This window comes from Manacus candei, unplaced genomic scaffold (genome assembly GCF_025592945.1).
Source record: "Manacus candei isolate 608988 ecotype Guabito, Panama unplaced genomic scaffold, ASM2559294v1 h1tg000065l, whole genome shotgun sequence".
Classification (NCBI taxonomy): Eukaryota; Metazoa; Chordata; class Aves; order Passeriformes; family Pipridae; genus Manacus; species Manacus candei.
Window position 1 is genome coordinate 3,713,016 of NW_026138113.1, and position 14,457 is coordinate 3,727,472.

Below are 14,457 nucleotides of genomic sequence, written 5' to 3' on the forward strand. Positions count from 1 at the left end.
ATTAAACCAACATGTAAAATTGAAATCTTCCCTATTGTCACTGAAAGAAGGACAGACTACTGACATCTTTTTTTAATATTGGCAAAATTTTGTAGAGGAAAACTTCAATTCAGAAAAGCATCTTGGAGACTAGTAAGCAAACTTCATAATAAAGAAAAGACACTGATCACTCTGTTGCTAGTTATATTTCCTGGATGTGTTAGCAAGAATTGCTTGACATAGCCCTTCTTGGGAGAAGGCTAATTCAAGTCCAAGTTACACATTTCTTTTAACAAAAACCATGAGTGAAACCAAGTCAAGATTAAACTAATCAGTCCGTCAAAACAATACATTTATGAACCATGAAAACATCTGATTTCAGTATTTGGATAAGAAACAGTTACTTTGATTTTCTTCTGTGGATGGAAACAACCACTATTTCCACTTGCATTCACTTGTCTGACAAAATCAGGGCACAGGAATTTAGTGTCATTTAAGTCGCCTAGAGCCCTCATCCAAGCTAAATAAAACCAATAGGCACAAGTCCACACCACGCCCAGCTCAAGGAGTCCAAAAAGCCTCTCAATTACATGAGACCCAGGGAAAACCATCACTCCTTCTCCCAAAGGACCTGGACACCACGCTCCACTCCCCAGCTTTGTTTGGGGGCTGCAGGGGAGCAGGTAGACCAGAGCTGTTGTCTTTCACTCTTTAAAGATTAAAACAACAGATGAAAATAAAATATACACAGATAGAGCAACAAATCTAAACTTCAGAGTACTGTCAGAGGACTTCTTCTGCCAGGGTGCTTCAGCCAGCCCCAGCTCACCACACACACAGAGGCACGCAACCAGCAAGCGCCCTCCCACTGTATTTCTCTCAAATTGAAAATTCTCTCTGGCTTTGATTCAAACAGCCAGAGTCTTAAAACACATACACAGAGATCTCACCATGCCAGGGGTTTTCTTTATCCAAGCAAAAGCTCCCAACCAATAGGGAAGAAATTTGCCGACAGGGTACCTCCATTTTATGCTGGCAAATAACTTGCTTCAGAAATGCTGCAGCTTATGGTGTTAGGGCATTTAGAGGGGAAACTGTGGGATGAAGTGGGATGTGAAATCCCATCATTCCACCACAAGGAAGAAGCACTGTTAAACATCTGAGTTTTCCTTTTGGAGTTTTGATGAGTTACTAAGAAAACATAACAGTGAACTCACTGACTAGAATGCTAAAGTTTTAAAAAAAGCATGTTTTCTTTATTTATAATGATGCAATAAAATTTCACAGCTCTCAAAAGCACCTTTTGGGTTTGAAACACATAAGTAACACTTGCATATCAGTTTATTTGTAAAACATAAACTTCCACTGCTGCAGGAGCCTGGAATGCAAGAGCTGAGAGCTGTGGTTCTCCCCTTTTCTGAAGAGAAATAACCAAACATTATATATCCAAACATTACACCTACAAGTTTCAATCCAGCAACAAAGGTGCTGAACTTTCCATATCTAGAACATTACATCAGGAAAATATATTGCATGGATTCAATTCAAATGCATCAAAGCTTCCAACAAGAGTGGTTATTTTCAGCCAAATTACCAGGTTGCTGCTGAAGCACCAGTAAACTGAAGGACTCCTTGTCTGTCAGTCACAAACTGCCAACTTATCCTCAAGGAAACTCCAGGCTAAAACACGTACATCTAAATCCACACGTTGTTCAGCAGCGTTCAGAGTACTGTCATTCTGACTTACATGTTTACATTTTTGCTGCTAATTGATTCACCCCTTCTGAAGGAGTTGCCTTGAACAGGAGGCATCCCTTCCTTCTCCCCTTGCCCCCCCTGCTCCAGCTTCATTACAACCCTGTGCTGTTGCCAAAATGAGATATTGCCTCATTTTTGGTACCATGCCCTTGAAGGCATCTTATTAGAAAAGACCATTTCTTAATTAACATTTTTGATCTTTAATCTATTACACATCCCTTTAATCCCATACGGAGGAGCTTTTGGCCCACTTCCGCGGCGTGGCGGTGGGAGGCAATAGGCTTGGCAATTTGTGCTGAGGGCTCTCTCCCAGCTGGGCTCCAGCACGGCCGGCTGCAGGGCTGGTTGTGCTCTCACTGGTCAGCAGCAGACATTTGCATTTATTATTTTATTGCCTCTTATTTTTTTTTCATGAAGACTTTAGAGAGCCACCGCTCAGCATTAAAGCCAACAGGCAGAATGGGAAGCTTGCGGATGATATCAGACTTCACCAAGTGGCTGTCAAGCTCTTAAAATAACCAGCAAAACTCTAAGTGGGAGATTTAGTGGATCACCAACATGTGAAGTGTTAAGAAAAGTACAATGTTAAGTCCCTTACATCATTTTACTTGCAAATAATTACAGCAATTACAATGTGCTAACTGGCAATTAACATTACAGGCTTCACAACTCACCAGAATTTTTTAAAACACGCTGTGGCCCTATGTAAATTGTCTCTTTGGTACTTCTGATTTGGTGGCTGTATGAGCTAATGGCTACACATTAGCTCAGCAGATCTCAGAACAGAACTGTCCACGTGCCAGATAATTTAATTAGAGGCTTGATCTTGTCAGAGCTTTATGCAACACAGACTGTTTCCAAGCAAAGTGCGTGGGGTTTTTCCTTTCTCTTTAGTGTTTTGTGACTGTCTAATAATTTCTACTAACGAACGCCAAAGCCATCCAAGGGAGGAAAGAGGCATGGCCAGAAACACACCAACAGGCAGGCACTCCAGTCCCAAGTGTGAGGATTTCAAAAATATGTAGAGCAAGGCACACTGAGCGCCTCTTCCACACACACCCCAATCGACTGCCAGGTCTCCGCACACATCTATTAAATCTTCATCGCGCTGTACTCAGCCCCAAAGAAGACAAAGGTCACTTGTCTCCAAGTGAGAGCTATAGGGTATCTCAAATCTCATTATAAATGGTCCCACTTAGCAGTTTTCTCATTTGAATTTATACACAACAAATACAAGATTATGAGATGAGCTTGGTTTATTTTGACGATGACATTGTAATTCTTTGTAGCAAGACTGGAAAAAGGCGACTTTAGACACTAAATGACAAAAAGGCAAATGTATCTTCTGCTTCGGGAAACTTAGGTTGTATTAACTTTTTTAAAAATCCTTTTTTTTTGTTAGTATTTGGGCTTAATTTCTGTTTGCTACACATTCTTATACTAGAGTAACAATACTTGTACCCTTGGTCCATGATAAGCTTAACAGGTCAAGACAATTAAACCAAAAATACAGTGGTAATGGTTACAAAACTTTTACAAGTCAGGTCAATGTTGAGCAAGACCCACTAGAGGTCCCTTCCAACCCAAATGATTCTAGTTTCCCATACTGAATAAGGAAAGATTATTTGGGCAAAGCATCATAAATTTCATGCAGTTTCTCACTGCAGAGTTTCATATCACTGTCCTTACACAACCCAGAATGCAAAGCAGTGGAGCTTGTTTATTCCATTTGTTTTTCTTCTTTTACAACCTTGTTTATAAAACCCCATTCTCACGACTGGCACAATTTGTTTTTTTCTCAAGAAGAATGATTACTGGGGATCCACCACTGTGGCATTATATTTTATTGATTTTTCCTGTTTAAGCAACAGGCCAATGTAATATATTCTGCTATACCTGTTCTACATTTATTCAGGCTGGGAGCTTTGAGCTACCAGTTACAACTGCAAAGTATAAACCAGTCAAAGGAGAACAAGTTTCTGTGAAAACCAAAGAAATTGTTCACCAGGAGACTTTCCTTCAACTCTTCAGCTGTCTACTTTTACAAAGGTAAAACCCACTGCAATGGCTCCCTGTAGTGGCAAGGTTTCAGCTTCCCTCACTCCTACCAGCCAGACAAGGCAGACTTGGAAAAGCAAAGCCACTGACCTGCAGAAATGGCTCAAAGCAAGATAGGCTGGCAAGTGCCCATCAGTTCTGACGCCAGAACCCTTTGGGAAGGTCAACCTGCAGACAGTGCACACTGCATGATGCAAAGACAAAGTAGTACGGATATGGGGCACAAGGAAGAGTTCCTACTAGGTTGGGAGGCTGAATTAGCATTTGCAAAGTGCTTTGACATCCTACATAAAAATATTTGCTGAAATAAGCTCTAGGAAGCATATTTGCCTGACCATTCTGTGTGCTTCCATCCTCGAATCTGCAGGAGATTAGCAAATCCAGAGTGCAGTAGAATTGGATAAATTAAAGATGAGAAGGATTTATCAGGTGATCTTATCCGTCCCTCTGCTAATGTAAGACCATTCCTACAGTGTATTTTCAGGCACTTTGTCCAGTCCAGTTTGTAAATGACTGAAGTGATAGGAGATAATACCAGGCTATTAGATCCCACTACCAGGAAATGTTTCCTGATGTTCAGCCTAGCATCTCCTGTGCCCATTACTGCTAGTTGTATCCCTGAAGGCTATCGTAAACAACAGATATAATTTTTATCTAAAAACACAGAAAATGTTCATCTAATCACAGCCCTTCACTTGGGCAGCACAGGAGAACAAGGTAGCACCACTGAAAGAAACACAGGAAGGGAGAGCAGGAGCCTGAAGAAGATGGAGGGTGCTCCCTCCAGCTCAGTGGCAGCACCCTTCACCAGGATGTTCATACCTGGGAGAGACCCAGGTGCAAACAAGGGATGGAGAGCCAGGAAGGCTGCACCTGAGGGTCCACCCATGGAAGTGCCTTGAGTCAATGCAAGGAAATGAAACACAGCATTACAGTCTCACAGCACATAAAGTGCCAACAGACACACCTTTTTTTTTTTTGTCCTAGGGAGAAAAACACTGGCAAGACAGGGACACAAACCTGTGGAGGATGTCCCCTGCCCACCCCAGAAGGATACATCAGTATGCAACCATCCATGTCGGTGGTGAATGCCCCTGACACAAGACCTTATGGGAACATCCCCAGATCCAAAGCAGCCCCACAGCAGCAGATACATCAAGCTTACAAGACTTCAGATGAGGTTATCCTGATGACCCCAGAGATACTCCCAGATTTACTGAAACATTGCTGTCCACTACCAGTCCTGATGCACTGCTGGCATCCCAGTGCACACCAGTCCACAGCCCCTTGCCAGCATAGCCAGGCAGGGGCTGTGATCCTGCAGCCTGCAGGAATCCTCTCCTTTACAGATGTTGCTTGTAGCACTGAGGAGCACTCCTTTAGGCACTGAGAAGCTCGGGAACATCAATGACACACTGCAATACACCACACTTGCTCAGCTTCCTTCCAACAGACCAGCTTTCCAGCATACATTGTCTTTAAGAAGCCGGGGAACAGGAGTGTGATGGGGTAGGGGGAGCACTCGATAGCTCACTTTGAAATGAGCTTTTCTTTCCTCGTCTCTTTCACCATGGAAATTAATTCTCCTCCTCTGTGCTATCGCTATAATTTTCCCAATTAACATTTTTAATAGTAAGTATTTTCTAGGAAACGCCGTAATACACAGGTGTGTGCTTCTAATTTAAATACTGACACCCATGCTGTGTTCACATCTGAGGATCGCTCCTTCTTGCCAGAGATTCCCTCCCCAAACAAGAGGGGAACACCTACGGTGCTGCACCCCCAGAGATGCCTCAGCGGGGCGGCTGTTCCCGTGACAGGCGCGTGTTGGCTGTGCTGCACCACACACTACCAGGAACCTCATCTTGTACTCCTCCTGTCCCTGAAGGTGCTACAGCTGCAGGATGTCATCTGGACTTTGGGGACCTCCAGGGACACCCTGTCCCTCCAGCCAACAGCCTCCTCCTGCAGCACCATGTCCCACGTCCCACGAGTGCTGGGAGCAGAGACCTGCTCACAGGCAGCCCCTGTGGCTGCAGATGCAGAGCTGTGTCCTGAGCTCCTACAAACAGAGTAATCTGGGAAGGGTTTATAATTATTTGTATTGTTTCTTTCTGTATGATCCAGCTTCAAAAACATCTTACACCTGTCTTGGATGTTCATCCACTACCACGTTATCCTGCACTTTCTATCACTTCACCTTCTGTTTGAGAAAACACTGTCAAAAGTACTTTCTTAAATATATATATATATATCTCTACATAAAAATTAGTATTTATAAGTAAAAGGTTGATGTTAAAAATTAAGTTTTATTACAAGGAAATGAGAATTATTTTTTTACTTTCTCTTCTAAAAGGATACATTACAGTGTAACATTGTAAAAATCTACACATTACCAAGGAAAATAAAAGTTCAAATGAGAATAAATAAGGAATGCAGCAACCAGAGTTGCAAACTTCCCTAGCTTTTTTTCCTGGTTTGCATTAATCCGGGCTTTGGATGCTTCCAAAGCAGATATTTAGCCTCAGACTATACTGACTGGGCTGCATCTTTCAGGTCCATGCAGTGACAAGGATGCTGTTTTTAAAACCAGTGTAAGAAAGCCAACCAGGTGAGATCAAACATCTCACAGCAGATTGAAAAAATACCCAACTAAGAAAGTTACCAAAGTTTCTCAAGTTCTTTGCTAAGTTCAAAGGTTTGTTTCTTTGGAAATCCTTATGCACTCTAATCAGAATCTTCTCATATTGATTGACTAATGAAATCAGCTTTTAGAAGATGTCTGAGCTTGTGAAGGCACTCAGCACAGGTAATTTCAGAGTACTTGCAACATAACATGTTTCTAATGCCCACTGAATTGTGACCGACCTTTTCAGTTCTCTGCAGCAGAGATCCTAGAATTTCATGTTGTGAGTGTTTGGAAGGGTTTATTCAGCATTCTGCATTTAGAAGTCAAATGACACATTATACAATACATGTAGAAATAGAGAAAAAGAGCTCTGGAGTCTCTCTCATCCAGAACTCCCTGCTTTGCTCCCCGTGCCCAGCGGGTCATGTGGCTGGAGCAGGACCAGCTGGGGCTCTGTGGGAGCTGCCAGGGGGACATGAGCAGAGGGCAGGGACAGCCCTGGGTACTGGGAGACCACAAGGGATGGTGAGGATGGTGGTCTTGGTGGCCTCCAGGCAGTGGATCATGCAAGCCCAGGGTGCTGGAGAACAGCTGAGGGGACAACAGCCCCCGAAGCCAAAACAGGCCTCCCAAAGGGGAAAGGTGAGGAAGGAGAACACATCTTCTGTAGCTTATTGCAATAAACAGAAAATGGGGAAAAGTTAACACGTGAATACTTGCACAGCAGCAAGTCTCTGCTTGCTTCATGAGATCCCAGCTTTCTCATCCATTCTGCTCCTTTGGAAGCCAAAATTAAACCCAACCCTACAGAAAAGTTAGAGGAGAAAAAAAACCCTCAACGCTCATGGAGCAGACAATGCAGCATCAGGATCAGAAGACCAATGGTGGAGGACAACACAGGGAACAGGCAGGGAGAGCCCTGAGCAGCAGAAATGGCATTAAAAACACCCCAGCATGGGCTCTGGTAGCCCTGAGGAAAAAATAAGTCTCCAAACTGTGTCAAGATGTTCCTCCTCTGGAGATACCAAGTGAAAATTTTGATTTACATAGCTGGGAGATGCCATGCAAAATGGAAAAGAGGGGGAAAGGAGTGACCACAGAGTGGTTTTCCTTTATTTCGTGGTTCATTTCTGAAAAGCTGCTGCTTCCCCTTTTCTTTTCTTTTTTTTCCTCCAGGAAGGAGGGAAACTTTAAAACAAATTGCAGAAAGCAATTAAAAATCCTACAGTAGTGTACTGTATAAAACAAGCATGGGGGAGAATTCTTAATGGAAAAACATCAAGTATCTGTGTCTTAAAATGCTGTGGGGTTTTTTTTTTCCCATGCTGTGCTGTGTTAACGTGTCCCTCACACGTGTGCCCAGCTGCTGCAGCGAGCTCGGTGGCAGGGACAGGAAATTTGGAGCTAATGGGGGAAGCAGAGAATACCAACCTGTAATTTATTTTTATGATTTCTGGAATGTTATAATTGAATTACACTAATGTTGTGTGCTAAGGGATGGTTGGGCACTGTGTTGGAGGGGCCCTTCCCGTTGCAAACACTGCAAAGAACCCCCCATGCTCTGCAAACACATGTGCACAGAGACTCAGTCAGTGCCATTTGTCCTCAGCACTCAGGCCACAATTCACAGTTTTCTGTTTCCCAAACTCTTTCCTGATCAGTACTGTAAAATGTAGCTGCACAGAAAAACAAGATACCTTCAGTTACCTCAAAAGCAGACACAAAAAAATTAGGCTTTTAGGTCTGCAGGCTCCTAAGGAGAAGACAGAATCTGCTCTGTTTGCCCCAGACAATTCAGCCAAGATTCCCTGGGGCCTCACAGTCAGGCTAATGAGAAACTCCCCAGCAACCCCCATATAAAATGCTTTCATAGGTCTTTAAAATGCCTTAAATTCTCTATATATTTGGTAAGACTTTTTACTTCTTTAAAATGTCCCTTGTTACTCCTCAAGATAATACCCTCGTGATGTATTGTAACAGCAATGCAGCATTGTCTGACCAGACCCTTGCTTTGCAAGTATTGAATCTTATTTTCCTCGTGGCCTCAAAGCAGCCAAAAACCCTTTTGAAAAGCAGAGGTGGGCGCTTGCCTGGCCCCCCGACAGCCCTGCCCAGTCCACCCCCTCTGACACCTTCAGAGTAGGACAGACAGGCTGCAAGGGCTGCACATGCTGTTAAGGGGGAAAAGCAGGGGGAAGAAGAACTCAGCTGTACTTCTCTGGAACAGAAAACATCTCTGCCTCTTACACAGAAAAACACTACTGGACGTGCTATTTGACAGCAAGCTAAATCCTCTGATTATGAGAGGAAAGGAAAGCTTTTTTCCTTCCTTTTACATTAAGGAAAAAAATGTTTACAAGACCTGAAGAGGAAGGAAATTCGCTATATGCCCATTGTTAAACAGCACCGGTGGATACCCAGATTATTCACCCTGGTGCAAGGGCAGCCTCTGCCTCTTCTATGTTTTCTTGATTCTCTAGATTATTATGTACACACATAAGTTGTGGTCATTACAAAAAAAAGTAATACAACTATTTCTAGTTGTATTTAAAGTACTGGAATAAATTCCTCAGTGCAGCTATGCCAAGGGTTGGATTCCTGCACAGTGTTTTGCCTTTGGAGTTTTTACCAGGAACAAGCAGTTATGCCAGAGCAAACAGCAATTTGTGCACACACTGCCACAGGAAGAAGGATGGTGTCCTGCACTAAGCCATCACTGAACAGACCCATCTGAGCACAGGATTTCTGGTGCCATTGTGTCCACTGCCAAATTTCCATGAGCTGCACTAAGCAGCTCCCATGAGCAGCTCAGTGCCACAGTCCAGTCATGGATGCACAGACCACACACCTTCAGTACACGCCAGGAGCAGAGAAGCCCCACCACGAGACCCAGAGCTTGGGCCCCCGTGTTTGGCACATTGTGCTCTGCACCTACAAACACTGAGGACAGATGGCTGTCACAGCTACCTGGACAGGACCCATGGCTGCAGATCCAACTCGTACTCACAAAGAAAATTCCAGTATAGTTTCCACTGGTTAGATGAACCAAATAAATACAGCTGCAAAAGCTCTTCGTTTTCCCCACAGATGCACCTACATAAATATTTTGCTAGTATAAATATATAAATACATACTTTTTAAAAGTTTAAAGTTTACAGTATACCTGTTCTTGCAGTCCTTATATACCACCCAATCCTGGGACTGCCACTGCCCCAGCCCACAGCAGCTGTGCAGACTGCCAACAGCATTTTTCAGAAGTCGTTTTGTATGTGTTTGCACACACACAGAGATGTACAAACACATACAGGAGAAGAAGGGAGAGAAATATGTTAATTTGAAACATCTGGCAAATGTTTCAGAGTTAACAAGTCCCAGGTTTGGCTTTTTGGTTGGGGTTTTTTTTTTTTCTGTTGGGGGGGTCAAGGAAGGGGAGGCAATTTTGTCATTTTGGGCCAGGGAAGGAAGGGGCACGAAACAAGAAATTGAAGTGTGTTTTTTCACCCTTTATTGAACTTCAACATCACACTACTGGAGCTAATGCAAACAGGAAGATCATAAAAGAACATAATGAAAGTCTCGCACACTGGGACTGAGGGACTGGTTTCAGTTACTGAATATAGCTATGGAGGCACCACACAAGAGCCAGCGACTCCACGCAGCCACACCACCACAGACTCTGGTTTTTTGAGCTTTTTCTATACAGTTCCTCAATCATATTCCAGCCTGCAACCTCTGTCCCATTCACTGTGTCCTGTCTTGATAGGATACTGTACTGCATCTTTATAAATATAAAAGACTGACATCTGTAGTTACTAAATGCATTAAGAGGAAAATCCCCCAATTAGCACACATTTTCCTTAAGCTGCCATAAATCATGCATACAATACATTTTATCCCACATCCAACATCTTGAATGAGAACTGTAATTGTGGGAGCAAATGAAGAAAAATGGAGACTCAAACTAATTTGTAAAAAGCCTTTTGCAGTCTTCTACTTAAGGCATAGTCACCAATACCAACAGAAATCCGAAATTAACTCCTGCTCTGCAGAGAAATGATTTTTTCATTACTGTTTTGAACCTCAGCCTATTGTGACTTTAATACAGTCCAAGACTTGTGATAGATAACACCGGTAACTCTGCTCTGCTGCTGCTTGAGACGAAGGTCAAGCGAGAGAGCTGGCGAGTGCTCTTTTCATGCACCGTTAGCTCCAGGCACAAAGGGGCCTTCGACATCACAGCTGGGGGTTTGCAGCAGCAGCAGCAATATTTGCTATCAGAGACTAGTGAGAACACAAACCCTTCTGAACAGCCGTAGCACCCAGAGAAGATGCACCCAGTGCAGCTGAGAGCGCGGTCGGTGCGAAGGGAAATGCCACAAAATGCCACACAAAGGCAGTTTGTGCCTTCGAGACCAGCTAGATGCTCACTTCAGTAAGAAAGCCTCTCCTGTGAGCCAGTCTCCCCGTGACTCTTTTATAAAAACCCACCTAACCAGGAATGCAGCATCATTGTTAATTTTCATACTACTGCTCAGTTTCTGAGCTGTTTTTCACGTTGCTGCTGAGCTTTTAAGAGAATACCATTGCACAGTCCGATGTGGAGAGAGCACAGAAATAGACTTAGTGGCTTCAGAGTCAAAAACATTCTGGGATCTCATAAATGTTAAAGACAGTAAAATATCTTTACACAGGGCACGAACAGTGACTGAGATGTAGCTAGTTCCTTTGAACACAAACTACTCTGACATGTAACCTCACATTTACGTTATCGATACATATTACACAGACAAACTTGATTTATCCTGTTCAGTTTCTTGAGGCTCTTTTTATTCAAATTATCGACGTACCACAGATGAACGAGCCCCAGACACACGTTTAAGTGATATTACTGTCAAGCAGACCAAAAGTTCGTTCAAATTTTGCCTTTCTACCATGGCAATGTACCACTTTTATTCTCCAGCTCTGACAGTACTTTCCAATTTCCTTGGAGAGGAGAAATACGCACATTCCAGTTGAGACCGAGGTTTAAAATTCCTATTAAAGCAGCTTTTATGTAATTAGATTGGAATGAATGTGTAACAGTGCCCATTGCAGAAAACTTCAAAGTGGTTATACTGGAGAAATCACAACCCATTTCAGTGTGCCCACAAGAAGAAAGAATGGCTCTCCGGAGGATAAGAGTATATTAGTCTCTGTGTGTAATAGATTTTATTGACCATATGGAACTGATATAAAAATTGTGTTGCAGTGGGTAGTCTTGGATTTGAGACAGGAATGTGACATACAAAATACAGTTCCTGTAAAAAGCCTGGCAGCTTTCTGGCAGTTTTTGCAATCAGAAGAACCTAAAATATTTACCTGATTGAGTCACTGACGAGTCCCAGGTCAAAGCAAAATCTGAAGATTCACCCTCTTCAACTGAAAAAGAACAAAAATAAGTTGTGATTGCTAAAACAAACCAACTGGAAAGCAAAGTCATTAGAAAACTAGGTCCACTATGACATTAAGTATTAAAACAGGCTTCTGCACTGCTAAAAAAGAACTCACTGTTTTCTATAAAATAATTCATAAGGTAGAAATTTAGTAAAGAGATTTTCCCTACTTTTTAACCTAAATATGGGATTGGTGTTTGCAGTTTTTTTCCTGAACAGGTAACAGTACGTTCATGTGAAATTTTAATAGAGGTTTAAATGCCACTAACTGCTAAGTATTAAGATTTGAAATTTTGTATGTTCACAACAACTTGCATGTGCCAAAATGCCATTGCAAATGCAGAGGTTGTTTTTGAAATTTATGTTTCAAAAGATCATAGTAAAGAACTGTCCTGTGAAGGAAAAATTGCCTGACTTACATCATTCTAACATACTAACATATCAGCCATATTCAAAAACTAGTGATATCTTCAGTTTTTTTCAGAGTTAAAAAATACTGTTATGATCTACAACCACGTTCTGTGATATGGCAGTCACAAATAACTGCTTTTAAGATTTGTTGATGTGAAAGCTGTCTGAACCAGGTGCTCAGTACTTGCAAGTAATGTAGCTAAAACCTTCTGACTGTTAAGAATTATAAAACATCATTTAATTCTTACATTCTTCAAAATAACTAAGAGAACAGACAACAACAAGATGGGTAAGCAAGTGCCTGATCCTGCTGTTACTGAAATCAGTGACAGTTTTAGTAATGTCAGCCTGGGCATTTGAAAGTGGTAACTGCACAAATTCTTCTTTGGAGTTGCAAAAGTTGGTCACCATCACCATTCTGTCACCAAAAAAATTTAAATCACAGGTCTTTATTTTCTGATTAAAAGTATTTACTCCATGGACTGAACAATCTCTCACCATTTTATCTACATTGTGCTGGATTCAAATACACATTCTATTGAAATCTGCAACTGAAACCCAAACCATATTGCAAAGCCACAAGCACAGCCCCTATTGACCAGATACTACCCTATATGCTCAGGCCTGGAACCTGCTCCAGCCATTACATCAACTGAGTATTTACATTTGCATCACAAGAGTCTTGATTTTATGCTTTCCTCCCTTTTCTTTTTCCCCCCAATCCAGTATGGAATTCTGGCATCCTGTAAGCTTATCTATCAGGTTGATATTAGTGGTGACATCATATGGCATTAGGAACAGAGAATATAATTTACATAGGCAATACCTTGACAAATGTATTTTTATGTTCAAACCATAAACCCACAGAAGGGCACAGCTCCGGTTCCCTTAGTCTGCATGTTTACTAATGGAGGAACATGGAATTCAGCCCCCTCATTGGAGAAATCATTCTTGAGACATGGTTATACTTTTTTCAAAGTCTATGTTAGCATAGAGGCCGTGTCACATAATATTAAATTCCAGAATGACAGAGGAAAAACAAGAGGCAAAGCTACAGGCTTATTGAAGGCGTTATCAGTCCTATTCCCTGACAATGGCAGAGCCAGCTTGGCTCACACGTGCTCCCTCCAAGGGGCTCACCTACCATTTTGTGTTCTCTGAACCACCATCTTGATTCCATTTTTGACCCACCTCATAATAGAAAAACTCTGGACATGGTTATTATAAGTACCATTTCACTCTAACACAAATGCATGTCTGGTTTTAACATCAAAATCTATATACATCTGGGAGGTTTCTGCTCCAAAACTAAATAAGCTAAGTTAGAAATTCATGTACTTTACTCAAAACAGACAAGTGGAATGTTTTAATTTTATTTTATCCTTGACTGCTTTTTGGTTGTCTTGCTTAGAGATTTTTCTACATTACTACTTTTATGCTGAGGGTTTTTTTTTTTTATTTCTTTACATTTTATCTTGGAAAGAGACATTAAAAAAAAAAAGAAACCAGTCTGCTAAAAATACATAAAGGCGATAAATTCAGTCCTAGTCAAGGAGCAGTACATGGGATCAGCACTGGTCACTGACAATTTTAGCAACACACTGACTTTCATGTTGGTTAAACACTGAAGACTGCTCCAGTCCTTGAGCTGCTGTAGGGCAGCTGGCTCCAGCACGTAACAAAACCACGGTTTTTGGAATCCCTTAAATGAGGGCAAAGGTTTGAATCAGCCTCTGTTGGCATTAATTTGCTTTGCTCCCTAATGACTGAAAAGGGGACAGAGAACATATACGTGAAGACGACGGCACTGAAATTCACTTTATGTTATTGCAGTCATGGTTTCAGGTTCTCCCGCTCTGTTTGCACAGACCCACCACAGAGCTGACAGTGCTGCATCCCAGTGGAAAGAGGAGGCCAGGGGGACAGAGCTTAGGCACGGGCACATTGCCCCACAACTGCTCCTCACGACACTTTGCTTTTTCATTTTTAATTTCTGTAATTCTTTTAAGCAAACATCATCTTTCATAGGATAAACTGTAAGGAAACATAACAGCCAAGTCTACTCCAAGGGAAGTGGCTGTATCAACTGACCCAAGCACCTGATCCTTGCCTGCCCATCCATCCACCCACCAAGCCAGGCGGTGGGCAGAGAAACAAGGAGCAAAAGCAGCCACATCCAAAAAAAAAAAA

General features: G+C 42.2%; 1 protein-coding gene across 3 annotated transcripts in view; it reads right to left on the reverse strand.

Moving 5' to 3' along the window:
- The window catches only part of ZNF423 (zinc finger protein 423), a 229,555-nt gene that overhangs the window by 175,584 nt on the left and 39,514 nt on the right, over positions 1-14,457 (reverse strand). For all 3 annotated transcript variants that reach the window (XR_007907447.1, XM_051805569.1, XM_051805568.1), the window contains exon 2: positions 11,783-11,842. Coding sequence is in view for 2 of the 3 variants with exons in the window: in XM_051805569.1 (XP_051661529.1) it covers positions 11,783-11,842 (60 nt within the window). In the remaining variant the exon portion in view is untranslated. The remainder of the gene's footprint in view (positions 1-11,782; positions 11,843-14,457) is intronic.